Source organism: Anastrepha ludens, chromosome 6 (genome assembly GCF_028408465.1).
Source record: "Anastrepha ludens isolate Willacy chromosome 6, idAnaLude1.1, whole genome shotgun sequence".
Taxonomy (NCBI): Eukaryota; Metazoa; Arthropoda; class Insecta; order Diptera; family Tephritidae; genus Anastrepha; species Anastrepha ludens.
The window spans coordinates 33,790,586-33,809,466 of NC_071502.1; the positions used below are offsets into that span (position 1 = coordinate 33,790,586).

An 18,881-nucleotide genomic window follows, 5' to 3' on the forward strand; every position below is an offset into this window, starting at 1 on the left:
GAAGGCTATATTGGCCTTCTTAACTCAATTTTCTATGTGCAGCTTCCAGTGGAGCTTGGGGTCAAGTATTACTGCAAGATACTTGACTTCCGATGAAAGAGTAAGGCACTGGTTGTTAAGTCTTGGAAGCTTAAAAGGAGCGGCTTGTATTTTCTGGTGAATAGCATCAACTCCGTTGACTCTGAGACCGCAACTAGCACCTTCCAAAATTTCAGCCATTACTGATGGAAAGGGACCATTAGGGACCAAGTCATCGGCATATGAAAGAGTGACTATTTGAGCATTTTATAAAAAATACAAATCTATAAATCTAAAAAATAAATGAATGTTTAAAATTTTGCGTGATTAATTCCATCATTATTTGAGATTTTGACTGATTTCTTGGCTGAAATATTTTGCACATCCGATCTATTAGTGTTTTCTTATCTCGAAAAAAAGTTCAGCTCATTATGAAAGTATTACAAAAATATTACCTGGTTCATATGAGAATAGGAAAAAAAATCTAACACTTCTCCCCTGCTGGCGCGGAGCAGAACAAATGCGACATTATTATGTTGAAAGGAAATGCCATAGGCTATCTTATAATAGGTTCACATCTACTTTTTCGAGCTTAACTCGAAATCCGTAATTGAAAAACGAGATTATCCATACGAAATTTCTCTCCCAAAATCTGAGATTATAATGAAATCTTAGATTATAAAGGTACTTTTGTCCGTACAACCTTGGGTTTTCTGTGTTATCGACAACTAAATATTATTACGAATGTAAGAAGAAACGTCAAAGTAAAAACTAAATGAAACGGACACCGGCAATGAAAAGAGGTTTGTAGACATAATTTTAATTAAGTTTTTGTTAGATATTATTAATTATGCATTCATATTACAGGAAAAAGAATGTGTCCATAGACGCTTTGGCCTGTTATTACTTATTATAAAATGTAATATCGAATTTCGCATGCATAACGCTCTATTAACAGCAGCAAATTGCAAAATTAAATTAAATATGTCTTTTATTTGACTTTTCTTCATACTTTTAATAATAATTAAATAAACCAAAAACACTCAAATATTCCACCAAACCAATTTCTGTGAAGAAAAACCTTTCAAAGCAGTCTTGACAGCTGATTGCCAATTTTGCAGCTAATCTGCCATTTGTGAACGGGTAGATTCATTTTTGTTGATTTATGAAAATATTGCAAAAGCATGTGGCTAGCACTGCGAAAATATTGCGTAGTTCAAATGAGAAGCACAAAAAAATTCTTCCACAAATTATATATTTATTATAATAAAATGTGCATGCTTATAAGTGAATTGAATGTAATAAAATATAACGATTTACTTTCAATTTTTTTAAACATTTAATTTTTCCCCTAACTTTTATTTAGACTTCGTAGTAAAGATTTAACTAATCCCGTCCGATTAGCTGCAGTTAAATTTTCACTGAAAATATGCCTCTTGGTCTGGCAACTACTACTAGGGCAAGTGGAATCCATATTTAAACAATAATATTGTGCAATAATATTAGTGTCCAACTCATTTTGAGTTCTTCGTGGTCTCCAGTTGGATTTTCTTTTTCACGATGACCGATTGAACGCGATACCAGTGACATGTATTAGAACTCGAGTGAAAATCGCGTAGTTAAAAATTTGCAATTATTTAGTAGAAAGTTTATTAAAATTAATTTATTGCACATACGAATTATGCGTTTTATGGAGCTTTAAACCAAATTTGTAGGCAGATCGCGCACTGCTTCAAACACCAAAACGAAAGACTTAAGCAGCGAACCACATCCGCATTTGTGTCAATGTCGAATTTTCTCTTAAAGAAACCTGTTTAAAAAAAAAAGTATGAATAACTTGTTGCTTTGTTGCACTTTCCTTTTGCACTTCTGTGCATTGGTGAAGTTAGAATATGCCTTTAACGAGCCCAAATATAAGTGCCCATCAAAGTAAGTGTTGATCGAGTCGTTTAAACAAATATATAAACAAATAATATTATCTACTTGGCAAGGCCGCTAGTTATATACCCTTGTACCTGTTGGAAAAATACTGATGCTGGTATCTATGTGACATGTGAAAACTCGAACTTAGCGACGTTGTCCGTTGCGCTTGAAAACCTTGGAGCTTTGGGTACTCCTGTGGAGCATTTGGAAATTCTTAAGGGACATTTTGGTAAACTCAAAACAAAATAAAGTAAATACACATATACATATGCGTATATATGCATGTATTTGTTTACAGTTCGTTTATATGGGCCAGTGTTCTCCAAAGTTAAGCCCAGATTACTTACCATAGCTGATACCCCAATCGAAACTATTGAGGATTATCCTTTTTTTGGTGTAAACAAAACTGTGGAGGAGCTGCATATATTACGTACTAATCTGTCATCGTTTACTACGCCATCATTTGGGGTGATATTTTTAAAAATTAATGCATGCACTATTTGCGGAAAATCATAGATGTGATATTAAATTTTTAGATATTAGGAAATGCAAAGCAGCTCATTATTGATGGCCATTCATTGAAAAGTGTAAATAAGAGCATCTTCGAGAATCAAAACATTGGAAACACGCTGGAAGTCTTAAGGATTATCAACGGTCCACTAAGTGATGTGCCAATTGAAGCTTTTCAGGTATGCAACAAGCTATGAAAACATTTAAATACTCGATTTGCCAAGGAAGTAGTTATATATTGATAAGTTTATATATAATTGCCGTATACAGCCACCTCCAATTCGTGGTGTGAGTATTGATGTTGTTTGGAGTTGACAGATGAAATTTTTATGAAAAGGCTTTTAATCGCAGAAATACACTCGGAGGCTTGCATGGCATTTTAATTGAAGAGCATAATGCAGTTCTTACCCAAGAAATCCTCTAAAAATAAATGAGTGTACACTATGATTTATTAGGTGAAATGGTTTAAGTGCCCGTCTGGAACTCCCCAAGTAGCACTAAATCAACGTTTTAATATGATTTAGTAAGAAAGCAGGCAAATATTGAATGATGCTCATCGCTGTATAAACATATACTAATTCTTAGATTTTCTGCGATGAGACCAAAATGTTGGGCTATTCCAATTATGAACCAATTAAAGCGTAGCGAAAGCCGATAAGTATTGGTAAATCGCAATAAAATTCCAAATGTTAAGCTAGGCAAACTTTCTGTTATAAAATTGAGCTTGCAGCATATACCTGTATTGGTGTTCAAGAGTTGGCCTTTGTAAAAAATGAAAAACAAAATTATAAGATATTAAAAATGTGGATTCCACACGATGGCTTTTAAAACCCAATTTGACGAAGAGTTCGATACAATTTGGGTTTTTTTTGGGTAACACATGAATAAAAATAAAGCCTGTTAGGTAAAAAAACGAAATATATATGTATATATATATACAGGGTGCGCCATCTTTTATGTCGGTGAATACCTTTTTCATTTAGTCGATCGGTTGCGACTTCAACACACACGTTTTTGATACGTCAATTCAGTACAATTTCAACCATGGATCGCTTTACACCAAAACAACCGAAATCGCCGCTATAAAATCCGAAATGCTTGACAAGGTGATGACAAACGCAGAAAAAAGATCGCAGTTTGTGATTGCTTCTAAAGATGGCCTCTTGATTGATATTAAAATAGTTTTAATAAATTGTAAATAACCAAACCGAATAAAAATACCTCACTTATACAAATCAGTTTTTTGTTTTTTCAAAGGTATTCAATGTTTTCATATCGACATAAAAGATGGCGCACCCTGTACCCGCGTACACTCTTTCGGGTATTTGGCCGAGCTCCTGCTCCTATTTGTGGCCTGCGTCTTGATGTTGTTCCACAAATGGAGGAACCTACAGTTTCAAGCCGACTCCGAAGGGCAGATATTTTGTATGAGAAGCTTTTTCATGGCAGAAAAAGTAAAAATATAACTGCTTTATAACTGCGGAAAAGTCATCAAGACGCCACCGCAGAACACAATGTGAACCTGTTAGAATATATGTGCCCCACTCGGGGAGAAATGTCGCGAAATGGAACCAAAAAAGCTTAGCAGAATTAGAACAGTTACATTGTTTGCATGGCTGAGTATTCAAGGTGCATAAGATATCGAAAGTCTTATTTACTCCATGATAAGTTGACTAGAAGTTGATAAGAAGACGAGAAAGGCATTATAAAATTGTTTTACTTTATTTACCTTGAAGAGAGATTGTGAAACACTTTTTTGCCACTTTCCAATGAGAGCATATTCAAAGTTTTTAAATACCGCTATAATAGACATAAATATCGATTATATACTTTTGAGAAATTGTCTGCGAAAATTGTAACAGGTACATTTTTGAGTGTGCGATATAATATTTTTGTAAAGAGAGCGGCAATTTCAATGTCTTTGAGGGTAATTTTACTAGGCGTTTTTTGTGTACTATTGTGATTTTTAATTAATAATTGCCTACTATTGAGGGGTTATGGGTAGTCAGAGGCCCGAAAAAATGATGTTTTTCAATCGTTTCTTTTTGCTAGTCGATTACTTTATTTTACAAAAATAAAAAATAGAATTAATACATCATGTTCGACTTGACTTCAGCAAAATTTGGAAAAAAAAATTAATAATTGTAAAAGTTATCGCTGTTTGAGTGCAACCCGTTTCTCCAAAAGTCCCTTGCGGTGATCATGACAAGTCCTTGGAGATTCAACTAAAACCAATTCGACAAGAGAAATTAATTTTATTAATAGATAATTTTGTGCCTGATCGAAGCTTTTTTTTCAAAATTAACAATATGGCGCCCTCAGGAAATATTTTTCAGATTTTCGAGAAAAAAACCGACAATTAATAGTTAATAAAAAAATCGAAATGTTTGAAAAAAATCCTTCGATCAGGTACGAGTACGAGTTTTCTATGTTTTTCAAAAGCAATATAAATTTTATTGATATCTACCAAGCGGTTTTTAAGTTACAGTGTTAAAAGTTCAAGTTACAGTTACCAGTTCAAAAACATAGTTTTGAGAAAAACGCACTTAAAGTTTTGCTACTGATTTATTTAGCGTTTCAACGAATTATTTAATCACGTACACTGTGTCAACTATTCCTGGGCCATTAATAGTTCTTTAGCCGTCATAGCAGCTTCCAAAATATCGCTTTGCTGTTGCCTACGTAGCAATCTACATTCATAACAATAAAATCCGAGAAGTCGGTTGTTACTGGTATCTACTTGTGCTCGAACGCTCCGGAGCACCCGAGCGCCCTTTGTTAATTCTTGATTAACTCGAAAAGTATTTGTTGGATTCACTTCAAATTTTCACACAATATTTTTAAGATATTATACTTTATGAAAATACTGAAAAAATTCAATTTTTGGAAACTCTTACTATTCTTAACCCCTTAATATAATAAAAATATATAATACTTAAATTTATTCTTATTTACTTTTGACAATATTAGAAGTAATACAGTTTTTTATTTCCATTTTAGCCTCTGCGAAAGCTGAAAGTACTTGATTTACATGGAAACCAATTAGAAACTTTGAAAAGAAATCAATTCAAAAACTTGAGATCCGTGGAAGTTTTAGACATAAGTTTTAACAATCTTAAAAAACTCGAGGCGCAACACATTGCTGACATGACCAAGCTGGGCTGGTGCAATGCGTCGCACAATGCGCTCACAGAAATTTCAAGGTAAGTAATAATTTTCCCATATTATCGATTCTCAAAACTCACTGCATAAAATTCAATATTTGCAGAGGAACTTTTGCGCGTAACTCCGTTTTGAAATTACTCAACTTGTCACACAACAACATCACGCGACTAGATGCCAATAGCTTCCGCGGAATGAGGTTTTTAAGGTAAGTTAAGGGACAGCCACGACATTAGATTACAGTTTATTTTTTGTCTTCTATTACAAACGTATTTTAATTATTAATTAACTCAGGTTTGTAAATGTCAAATCTCTTAGGCGGCATAGGGGCTTCTTATAAATATTTGTATGGGCATATTAATTAGTTCCTTTACCACTCTATACCTAAGGATGTACTTGTGTAATAACTTATATGATACTTACCCGCTTTATTGGTTTATTTTCTAGTATTTCATAATTTGATTCTAATATTTGGTCCTTTCGTACTAAAATATTATAATTTATTAAAGATAGAAACCAACCTGTCTTATGCCGTTCTCAGATCGTGTAAGGATTCACAAGTCGAACAGACTTAATTTTTGAACAGTTACACCCAAAATTATGACCTTAATCCAACATCGAGGTCCCAAACTTTTGGATAATAATTCAATGCATAATAGCCGCCGTAGCCGAATGGGTGGGTGTGTGACTACGATTTGGAATTCATAATGAGAACGTAGGTTCGAATCTCGGTGAAACACCAAAATTAAGAAAAAGTTTCTTCTAATAGTGGTCGCCCCTCGGCAGGCAATGGCAAACCTCTGAGTGTATTTCTGCTATGAAAAATTTCCCCATAAAAATATCTGCCTTTCGGAGTCGGCTTAAAACTGTAGGTCCCTCCATTTGTGGAACAACATCAAGACGCACACCACAAATAGGAGGAGGAGCTCGGCCAAACACCCAAAAAGGGTGTACGCGCCAATTATATATAATATATATATAATTCATAAATTCAAGATTCAATTAATTCAGAAGTGCATTAAAATTTAATATCACACCAACTAAATATTTTATATAAAAAATAAAATTAATCTATTGTAAAAAATTTAAATAATATTAAATATAAAGATTTACAGGGTCTTTTCACCTTTTAATAGGACTATGAATAAGTTCGTGCGAGTTTTTTTCGAAATTTGAAACTTTATTGACGTAAAATGGTTACAAATTTAATATTCAAAATATTGTCCATCGCTTACTACTACTTTTTCCCATCTTTCTGGCAATTCACGGATTCCCTTTGTGAAAAATTCGGTCGGTTTTGCCGCAATCCACGAATCGATCCATTTTTTGACTTCATCGTAATTACGGAAGTGCTGGTCAGCCAGGCCATGTTGCATCGATCGGAAGAGATAGTAATCGGATGGCGCAAGGTCTGGACTATACGGCGGGTGGGGTAGGACATCCCATTTGAGCGTTTCTAAGTATGTTTTGACCACTTGTGCAACATGTGGCCGAGCATTGTCATGTTGCAAAATAACTTTGTCGTGTCTATCGGCGTATTGCGGCCGTTTTTCTCGCAGTGCTCGGCTCAAACGCATCAATTGTCGTCGGTAGACATCCCCCGTAATCGTTTCATTCGGTTTCAGTAGCTCATAATACACAACACCCAGCTGGTCCCACCAGATACACAGCATAACCTTCAGGCCATGAATATTCTGCGCCGACGTCGATGTTGAAGCATGGCCAGGGTATCCATACGTTGCCCGACGTTTTGGATTGTCGTAATGGACCCACTTTTCATCGCCAGTCACAATTCGATGCAAAAAACCCTTTCTTTTGTGCCGTTGAAGCAGTTGTTCGCATGCCATAAAACGGCGTTCAACGTCTCTTGGCTTCAATTCATACGGCACCCAATGGCCTACCTTTCGGATCATTCCCATGGCTTTTAAACGTTTGGAAATGGTTGATTGATCAACTCCCAAAGTTTTTGCAACCTCTTCTTGCGTTTGAGCCGGATCTTGATCGAGCAATTCCTCCAATTCGGTATCCATGAACTTTGGCGGCGCACCCTCGCGTTCTTCGTCTTCCAAGCCAAAATCACCACTTTTAAAGCGTGCAAACCACTTCTGGCACGTTCGCTCAGATAGAGCATGCTCACCATAAACTTCCACCAAGATACGATGACTTTCGGCTGCTTTTTTCTTCATATTAAAATAATGAAGAAGAATTCCCCGCAAAAACACATTATTTGGCACGAAATTCGACATTTTCAAGTGTGGTAAAAATATTGTTGTTTACGCTTCAAATAAAAAACTTATACTGACGTTTGTGCCTTACGACAGTAGCTCTCCAATGAATGTTTGGAAATGTGGATCGATGGAATAATAATCAAGTTACGCCATCTGTTGTAAAACCGCACGAACTTATTCATAGTCCTATTAGTAAAATTTTAGCTTTTCGACTAAAATATAAAATTCTATAATATATTTATAAGAAGCAGCTTGCACTTCGTTCAACTGTTCATACCAGCCTTCAATTAAAAGAGTAATGATTATGCCACCCTTGCACAGTCAAAATACTGCGGCCAGTTAAAGTTATTCAGTGCGCAGGCCTGACTTTTAATATAGTTCAAAAACAAAAACAAACAGACGAGTAAAAAAATATAAATTTGCCGACTTCTTTTTCAAAATGAAATATTCGAAACAATATTTACATATACTAATTAAATCGGCTGCCGTAGGCGAATGGGTTGGTGCGTGACTACCAGTCGGATTTCAGAGAGAGAACGTTGCTTCGAATATCGGCGAAAGGCCAAAATGCAGGAAAATATTTTTCTGATAGCGGTCGCCCCTCGGCAGGCAATGGCAAAACTCCGAGTGAATTTCTGCCATAAAAAAGCTCCTCATAAAAGTATCTGCCGTTCGGAATCGGCTTGAAACTGTAGGTCCCTCCATTTGTGGAACAACATCAAGACGCACACCAGAAATAGGAGGAGGAGCTCGGCCGAACTCCCAAAAAAATTTGTACGCGCCAATTATACATATACTTATATAATTAAATCGGTATTACTTTTCATTAAAAACTAAAAAAACAAATTTATAAATTAAATTAAAACAAAAATAAGTGGTAAAACTTATAAAATAATTTATAGCAAATTTATTAATGATTGCTAATTCTATGCATTCATTTTCAATTAATTATTTAATATTTTTAATATTTAATTTTAAAGCTTATCCCTTTTTCTTCTCTTTTTATTTTAAAGCTAACCCTTTTCTTAACATATTGAAATTAATAATTTTTCACAAAAAAAAAAATGTATATTATTAAAAATGAAAAATTTTTAAATTAAATTTATTTTTTAAAAATTTCTAAAAAGTAGTATTTCATTTGAATAATTTATTTTAAATAATTTTGACACTCTAAGTTTAATAAACTATTAACTCTTATAAAATCGAGATTAATAAATAATTATTAATTAACTGACCAACCCTATCAGGGTTACAAAGTACAATAAATATAATGGGGTTGTTTTTTGTAAATACAATTTTTCAAAATATTTCAATATTCTTTCACAATCTTTAATAATAAACTATTATTAATATTAGCGAAATAGAGCATCCAAGGAATAAAACACGCAAATTTAATTATGTGAGAAATGTAATATTTTCCAATGACAATATACAATAGGAATACTTAGAGAGAATATTTGAAAAGTATCTAAGTAGTTTTGTAGTTGAGTTGTAATACTGGAAACTAAGTGATTATGTTTTAACAATTAAACTAATTTTTTCGTTAAAAATTACTAAAACAATATTTTATGCAGATTAAATTAATAATTAAAAAAATTAATAAATAGATATTAAAAATTCAATTCATGTTGATTTGCACAAAAACCGTTGCAATGTAACTGAAATGCACCTTATTTTTTTTATACGATTTTTTTACATGAATTTGATTTAACGCAAGCTAAAAAGAAAAAAAATCTTTTTTTTCACGAATTGTTTTGTTTTAACACAATTTTGAATATTTTGTGGATTTTTTTCAATCTCATAGAGCAAACAAAGTGCGATTTTCGACGATTCGATGCATGTACGAAGCATTTAAATTAGTCTCAGGAAAAGTTTCTGTAAATTAGTTTCAGGAAAAATTGGTAGACTTTGCTCTCGCAGTTTAATAATTTATTTCTGATAATATATTTAATGAATTGAAATTAGTAAGCAAGAAATCAAATCTTAAGTGAATTCTACAATAAAAGTTTTTTTTTTAATATTGTTTTCACCTAATTCTCTTTTTACACGAATTTTTTGGGATCTGTCGTGAGAAAGAGAATTAGGTGTAATTATTAATTATTTGATCAACCCTGATACACAAGGTGCAAAAAATACTTTTTTTGTTAATAAAAATGTTTCAAATTTTTTCAATATTTTTTTCACATTACATAATAAACTGTTGTTAAACTTATTTTTTCACTATTTTTTCACAATACATAATAAACTATTGCTAAACTTATTTTTTCCCCTAAAACATTATTCTATATTATATAATTATTTTTATTTATTTTTTACAACTAATATAAAAAAAATGAAACACATTTTTACTATCCATTTTTTTTTTTTTTGGGTTTTATTAATATTGGAAAATTAATAAAAAAATAAAAATAAAAAAATCGTGGAATCACAGGCCGGTGGAGTGGGCGCTACATAAAAAACGGTGATCCATGGTTGACATGATTCCAACCCTTGTAGTGATCTAAAACAAACAAATTAAAAACATCTTCATTAGTTAAGATGTCGCTATCGGATTACGCCAAATCAAAGAAAAAAAAAAATTCACAAAATGGCGTCAACTTGAAAAAAAATTGTTTTCCTTCTTTTTTTTACCTTTTCAAATTTTTAAAAATACTTCAAACTTAAATATTCCAAAATCCGAGGCAGGCGCAGTAGACAGTTGTATAATAAAAAATTCTTATCAAACTTTAAAGCGATCGGTCAAGTAGAACTTCAGATATCATGACGACCTTCTCAAAAAAGTAGTTTTGAGGAAATTGCGTTTGAAGTTGCAATAGAATAACTTAGATCATAATATTTACTACTCACTGTGGATTAATCGGCGATATATTTCCAGATATATGTATATGTTTTAGAGAAGTATAAAGTAATATATATATACATGTATAGAATAAATAAAGGTTGTGTGGAATACAAATGATGTTCTGGAAAGAACGAGTCCTCAAGTCGTCCGGTAACATCTGCCGTGCATTGTGCGATTCGCTTCACTCGGTCGGCTTAGACGCCACGTCACAAAATCCGCTGTATCGCCGAAAATAATTCGTATTTTGAAAAAACCGTTGAAGGGCATATTTTTGAAGGTCTAAACTTTGAAAATATGCAAAAAAAGTCGATTTTTTCAAATTTCTAGACCAGAATACCTCCTTAAAATGGCCACTTTAAATTGTCGTTCTAGCGGCACCGGGATGATGCGCATATATTTTAGAGCTAAAATCAAATTTATCATCTTTAAAATTTTAATATCAAATCCACTTTCAAAGTCTACTCCTTGATCTGTATACATATATATTTTATTTTATTATATTTACAGACGCTTGTTTTTGAGTGACAATAAAATAATCGACGTTGGGAGAGGTACTTTCGGCTCTATTGGTAAAATTGGTACTATTGACTTGGCCAGAAACTTTCTTAAGAAAGTTGAGTTTCAAATGTTCTCACAACTTAATTATGTGGAGGTAACTGCATTCGATTTGCTGATATTTTATGAATTTACTGAATCAATGTGCTTATTTCAGGTAATAGATTTGGCTGAAAATAATATAACATTGGTGGAAAAGCATTCCTTCAAAGATATATACCAAGCAACGATTAATATTTCTCATAACTCTTTGGAAAAAATAGAGCCCCTTGCATTTGAGAATTGTGTAAACATCACAGTCTTGGATTTGTCCTTCAATAGACTAACGAACTTCTCCCGCAATGCATTTGACCTCACTACTTTTGCTACCGAGTTTCAAGTGAGCTACAATTACCTCACGAATTTGGCGCAGGTGACAGGATAACTTAAATTTGAAATACATATCTATGCGAAACATTTCTAATAATATTTATTGCAGGTGCCAGTTTACAATATGACAGGCATTAAAGTGCTTAATGCATCTCATAACTACATAACAGAGGTGCCGAAGAACTGCTTCCCGAAGTTGTACGAGTTGCACACCATTGACATATCGCACAACAACATCTCATTGATCGCCAATGGTGTCTTTCAGACACTTTTTTCACTACGTCTCTTAAATCTTAACCATAACAGTTTAAGAGAAATTAAGTCTTCAGTTTTTGGCACACTTCCCACATTGCTCGAATTGAATTTGAGTTACAACAAATTAACGTCGATTGTGCGTGGAGCGCTGGCCAAACTTACAAGTCTGCGCTTTTTGAATCTCAGCAATAATCAGCTGGAAAAGCTATTTCAAATTCCCATTTCTCTGAATGAGTTGAATTTGGAGAGTAATAGTTTGACAGGAATATCAGCAGGTACCTGGCCAGTTATGAATTCGTTGCTGTTTTTGAACTTAAATGACAATCAAATCGGAGATTCATTAACAGTCCAAAGCTTCACAGGGCTACTGGTGCTCCAAAAGCTACACCTTAATAAAAATGGCATAACCCAGCCGCCTGTCGAATGCTTGGCCGGCATGTCGACGCTTCAGTATTTATACCTCGAGGTTTGTACATTTATGAGTATATTCAGGTTAGGTTGATGGCAGCATTATATTGAACTAATATCGGTTTCATTATTTAACAGCAAAACAACATAACAACTTTGGAGAAAAGTGCTTTCGGGAAATTGCCAGTTCTGTTTGAACTCAATTTGTACGAAAATGGTGTTAATGACATAAGGTCAGTATACGTTTTATGCGAAATGTGAGAATTATTAATGTTGTTTAACTGATAATATCAGCAAAACTAAAGTGTGTCAGTACCGCTAATGCTTCTCCAATTTGAATTTATAGCAAACGCTCTTTTGAAGGACTTTTGCAACTACTCACACTCAACCTCTCTTCCAATGCAATCAAAAATATACCAAACGATGCCTTTATTGGTTTGCCATCTCTAAGAAAATTGGATTTATCATTTAACCAGTTGACGAAGTTGGATAATAAAACAAATGGTGTACTTGACGATTTGCTTAGCTTGGAAGAGGTACATACATATCTACTAGGAATAGTTTTTATATACATACATAATAGGTGGCACAAAATTAGTCATCCAATTCTGTTTTTGCACAACTTTTTTACTAAACAAAGAAATTATTTTGAGCGATGAACATTTTTATTCTTACACTTATACCGTAGTCAGACGGTAGCGTAATCGGGTTTAAATCAGGAATTAAGAGCAACTAATGCAGATTGGCTACTAGACTTCATTCTTAATAATTGCTCGGATTAGGGGAATTTCCGATAGCAACATTGCCGAAAAATGACAGTTAATATCTATTGAGAATGAAAAATAATGAAACTTTTAAGGAGAAAGACTTGGTGCAATGCTAGTTTGCACTAATACGTTCAAAATTACATTAATTGTTTTGATATTTCGAAGCAGTTTGAGAAATTGCAATTTAAGATTTTAAAATAAATAATTATTTTTTAGTATCAGGGCAGCTAATACCCGCATTTGTTGCATGAAGTCCATATTTTACTGATTAACTATCCAATAATCAAATCAACTGTTCACTAATCCGCGTGACAATCGTCTGTCACACTACAACTTTAATCAGAATTAACTGTGCCGGTAATCCCAATTAACAACGCCGTCCGTCTAGGCTATTACGCGCGCCATTGTTCGTCTGTTTGTGTACTGCGGCTGTCTAGTGCACAGGTGTCAAATATTAATTTAGGGAAAAAGAAATCCATTATTTTCGCGGTAAATGCCTGTAGTGATCTATATCACGTAAAGTATCGATCAAACAATTTAAAGTTCATGCTCGTTGTTTAAGCTTGTTGCTGTTTGTTCCATTCAGTTGTGAGTTACAGGGTCTTAACAATGAAGTCAACAAAGAAAAAATTTGGTACATTTTACAGTTTTGAGTTTTTCTTTGATAAAGGCGAAAATGAAAGCCAGGCCGCTGAAATTGTGAATGGTGCCGATAATGTAATAGCTAATTACATGCAATTTGGTTACGTCAATTCCGTACAAGCATTTTTGATGGTAAAGAAAATGTCGATAATGCCGAGAATGTCGATAAAATCACAGAAATAATCGAAGTTGACCGGCATGTTAGTAGTCGTAGCATTGCCCAGGCGCTAGAGATTGGCCATAAAGCAGTTTTAAATCATTAGCGCAAAAAATTTACGCAAAAATAATGAGTTTTTTTCCCCCAATCTAAAATGATTGCTGTGCGACGCCATTTGCCAGAAACATAAATCTTCTGATAGGGTGATTAATTTTGCGCCACCTTGTATATACACATAAAATAATTTCATTCTTTGTTAATTCAGCTAAATTTGAGCCACAACAAAATCAGTTTTGTGACAAAGAAAACTTTTCCTTCGAATCAATATATTCCGTACAATCTGAAGTATTTGGACTTAAGTTATAATCAAATGCCGGTGTTGACGTATGACATTACCTTTGGCACTAAAAAACTGCTTACCTTAAATTTGTCCAACAATCACATAAATGAAATTCGAAGAGGTGTTTTGGCAAATTTTACACAGCTACAGTCATTGGATTTATCAAATAATGAACTAAATAACCTGGCCTCAGAGGAACATGTGTTTGATCTGCCTAAGCATCTGACGAAAATTGACTTAAGCAACAATGAAATATACAAAATTCCATTTTCGAATTTCCAAAAAGTTGTACAATTTGAAAACATTGATTTGCGCAACAACAGCTTGACCGAGTTTCCACAATTATTGGTGCAAATGCTGCGTAACGGTACCAATGTGTCTTTTGCTGGCAATCCTTTAGACTGCAGTTGTGCTGCTCGTCCACTGAAGCATTTCATGATGGAAAAGTCAAACTTGGACTATGATTTGAGTAATATTGCATGCAGTACTCCGACTTTTCATCAAAATCTGCGATTGGTAGAAGTGCTAGATGAAAACCTGCAATGCATATTGGAGGATAGGCAACGCTATAGTGGCGTAGCTTATGAAGAGCTTGCCGATGTACAGTTTCGGGACATTAAAATGTAAGTAATAGTTGATCCACCAAAACTTGTCTCAAGTGAATACTGAAGTCAAATATTGTTGCCCCTTTACATAGCAATGCCAATGGAAATCTCACCGTGCGATTCTTTGTGACGGCCGCCAGAGATATAGCCGACTTTATAGTATATATACGCAACCACGAGAACGATGTGCTGTATCAGGGAAATGTGGCGTACAACGAACGCAAGCATGAAATACAAGTCAATACCATACGGGATAAGATACAAAAGGAAAAGGCTGAAATATGTCTAATTTCGAAGGACAGCAATGAAATCACGGGTCGCTGGTACAGCACCCAGTGCACAAATCTGCCCGATCTGAAAGAAAAACGCAAAAGCATATTTCAGTTTAATTCCAGGAGCTCTGCTCAAAGAGTAGCTACGGGAAATATTTTGGCAATTGTAATCCTTCTGATTACGATTATTTCCTGTGGTTAATACTCATTTTCAGTCCACGAATTTAACTGTTACCACACCAATAATTTTAGCACTGCCAAACAAATTTTATATGTCCTGCTTTTGTATTGCATATTCACCCACTTGTGATATTGTTTTTGTTATTGTACATTAAAAAAATAAAAGTTTTAATTTAAAAAATTTGATAAAGCGCATTTTAGTAATGTACCAATGGCCCAACTTATACAGTCACTCACACCTTATTTGATACAGATACGATTTTTACGAACATCATCAAAAATTTGTGGTCGGTTTTAAGGCAAATATAAAAAAATACGACATCCATAACAAATCTGATCGCAAAAAGGCAATACTTGAAGATCAAACGAATTCAGAATACCCAAAAAAAATTTAGTTGACTCCATGCCACATACACTTCAAGCTGTAATTGACAATTAAGGATACGGGGAAAAAAACAAAAATTAATAGATACATACGACTACGGTTATGGGTACTTCGTTATGGTGCGGCACCTATAATCGCTTATGCTGAAAACAGTGAACGACGTACGCAGTCCCTTACCGCAGCCCCTAACGAGCACAAAAACTCATCTCGTGAGAACAATTGCGTTCTTTTAGTTTATTTACATATTTACACAATACATCGGTTTGTGTGTGTATGTGTTTGGTTGTATCTACACAATGTTGCCATTGATATTTTTGCATACACAAATTTTCACACATCCGAGATATCAGTTACCATTTTTCGTTGTTTAGTAAACCAAAGCCAAAAACCAACAAATGCAAATAGTTAATTTATCTATAATTAACATTATTCAACCGAGTTTTTAATTATTTTAATAAAAATTATAATTTTTCTTAGTTTATTTTGTAAATGATTTCGAAATGTACTGCTTGGCAACACTGTGTGGTGAGAGAGCAATCAGCTGACAGCGTCCTACGGGAATTTTTAAAAATCCTGAGATAAAATCTACGATACTACGATACGGAAGGAAGGAATTTTTCATTTACATAGGGGTTCTCATTAGTTTGATCGTAACAGCTGACTGGGGACTGCGTTTACGTCGTTCACTGTTTTCAGCATTACAGAGATGCCCATATGTTTGATTAAAACAGCTAATTGTTATGGTTACGGTTATAGCTACGGCTTGCAGCTTAAATATGGACAGCTCCCAACTTTTCGCGCACGTCGACAAAAAACGGATATAAACAAATAAAAATATTCCAACCCAAGTGAAATTGCAAGAAGTACAAGTTTAGTAAAATGCAGTTATTATTGTAAATAATCGATTTTTCCAGCTTTATAAGGCATATTTCACTAATTTTTAACTCAAAGCTCTTGCTGCCAAAGCATTCATTGTTTCTCGCGTTGCGAAGCGAACGCCAATGCGACGCGGAAATGGTATGTAGATGGACCTTAAAGGTGTTGTACGTTGTGACAGCGCCATTTGGTATGCCATTAGCTCAATGTTGTATTTTGGAAGTACGCGAGGATTGGGGCAAATGATTTGATACGAAAATGCATCCAGGTTTTGAAAAACAGTGCTAACGCTAAAGAAAGGCTAAAAGAAGAGGCCTAATAAGATGCGAAGCTCGATAACTTTGTTTTTGCTTTTACATGCAAATGTTTGGTCAAGGAAGCCGAGTAGAGAGATAGCGAGCACAGAAGTGGCGAATAGAAGAGGTCTTCCTTCATTTTGTGAGAGAGCGCACCCAGGAACTCGCGGGAAGTCGCTGGCTGCCAGAAGTAAGGCACCAAAAATAACTGTCGAAAACAGTTCGCGTTTGGGTTAATGGAAAAATGTTGTGATTTAAATATTTATAGTTCCATATTTACTTTAAATTAAATTGAATTGAAACGTAATAATTCAAATTGAAGTAAGTTTTTAGAATTTTCCAAAGAAGGATATAATTCTTATCGGCTTTTACTTAGAATCGTCTTGTGTACATACAAGACTACTTTTACATACATGCAATTTTATTGATAACTGTGTGTTGGTTCATGTCTGTAAATTTGTATATATCTAAATATTTTATTGTTGAAAAGCGTAGGTAAGGGAATCGAATTTGATTTTTGAGATATTTTACAAAGATTAAAGGTTATCTGTTTTAATTTATTCTGTTCGTGTTTCACAACTTTTATTACCCACTTTTTTGTTAATAGGACTATGAATAAGTTCGTTACGGTTTTACAACAGATGGCGTAACTTGATTATTATTCCATCGATCCACATTTCCAAACATTCATTGGAGAGCTACTGTCGTAAGGCACAAACGTCAGTATAAGTTTTTTATTTGAAGCGTAAACAACAATATTTTTACCACACTTGAAAATGTCTAATTTCGTGCCAAATAATGTGTTTTTGCGGGGAATTCTTCTTCATTATTTTAATATGAAGAAAAAAGCAGCCGAAAGTCATCGTATCTTGGTGGAAGTTTATGGTGAGCATGCTCTATCTGAGCGAACGTGCCAGAAGTGGTTTGCACGCTTTAAAAGTGGTGATTTTGGCTTGGAAGACGAAGAACGCGAGGGTGCGCCGCCAAAGTTCATGGATACCGAATTGGAGGAATTGCTCGATCAAGATCCGGCTCAAACGCAAGAAGAGGTTGCAAAAACTTTGGGAGTTGATCAATCAACCATTTCCAAACGTTTAAAAGCCATGGGAATGATCCGAAAGGTAGGCCATTGGGTGCCGTATGAATTGAAGCCAAGAGACGTTGAACGCCGTTTTATGGCATGCGAACAACTGCTTCAACGGCACAAAAGAAAGGGTTTTTTGCATCGAATTGTGACTGGCGATGAAAAGTGGGTCCATTACGACAATCCAAAACGTCGGGCAACGTATGGATACCCTGGCCATGCTTCAACATCGACGTCGGCGCAGAATATTCATGGCCTGAAGGTTATGCTGTGTATCTGGTGGGACCAGCTGGGTGTTGTGTATTATGAGCTACTGAAACCGAATGAAACGATTACGGGGGATGTCTACCGACGACAATTGATGCGTTTGAGCCGAGCACTGCGAGAAAAACGGCCGCAATACGCCGATAGACACGACAAAGCTATTTTGCAACATGACAATGCTCGGCCACATGTTGCACAAGTGGTCAAAACATACTTAGAAACGCTCAAATGGGATGTCCTACCCCACCCGCCGTATAGTCCAGACCTTGCGCCATCCGATTACTATCTCTTCCGATCGATGCAACATGGCCTGGCTGACCAGCACTTCCGTAATTACGATGAAGTCAAAAAATGGATCGATTCGTGGATTGCGGCAAAACCGACCGAATTTTTCACAAAGGGAATCCGTGAATTGCCAGAAAGATGGGAAAAAGTAGTAGTAAGCGATGGACAATATTTTGAATATTAAATTTGTAACCATTTTACGTCAATAAAGTTTCAAATTTCGAAAAAAACCGCACGAACTTATTCATAGTCCTATTATATTTAAAAATTTCAATGTATTTTTTATACTTATATTTTTCGAGCTTATTACTTTATCAATATTTTATTACTTTTGCATTTCAAATTTGAATAATTTCGTTTAAATGTCAATTGTGGAAATTGAAAATTTCCAATTTTTGTTGAAAGGGTTAGGGCTAGTCAGAGGCCCCAAAAAATTATGTTTTTCAATAGTTTTGTTT

General features: G+C 34.5%; 1 protein-coding gene across 1 annotated transcript; it reads left to right on the forward strand.

Moving 5' to 3' along the window:
• Positions 1-1,557: 1,557 nt before the first annotated feature.
• LOC128867575 (toll-like receptor 3) lies at positions 1,558-15,410 on the forward strand. Its single transcript, XM_054108942.1, has 13 exons — positions 1,558-1,947; positions 2,010-2,170; positions 2,240-2,409; positions 2,478-2,630; positions 5,452-5,654; positions 5,720-5,821; positions 11,191-11,335; positions 11,396-11,650; positions 11,717-12,328; positions 12,409-12,503; positions 12,617-12,806; positions 14,102-14,799; positions 14,874-15,410. Exons 1-13 carry the CDS (start codon positions 1,847-1,849, stop codon positions 15,253-15,255), a joined length of 3,267 nt encoding a protein of 1,088 aa, XP_053964917.1. The 5' UTR covers positions 1,558-1,846; the 3' UTR covers positions 15,256-15,410.
• The last annotated feature ends 3,471 nt before the right edge of the window (positions 15,411-18,881 follow it).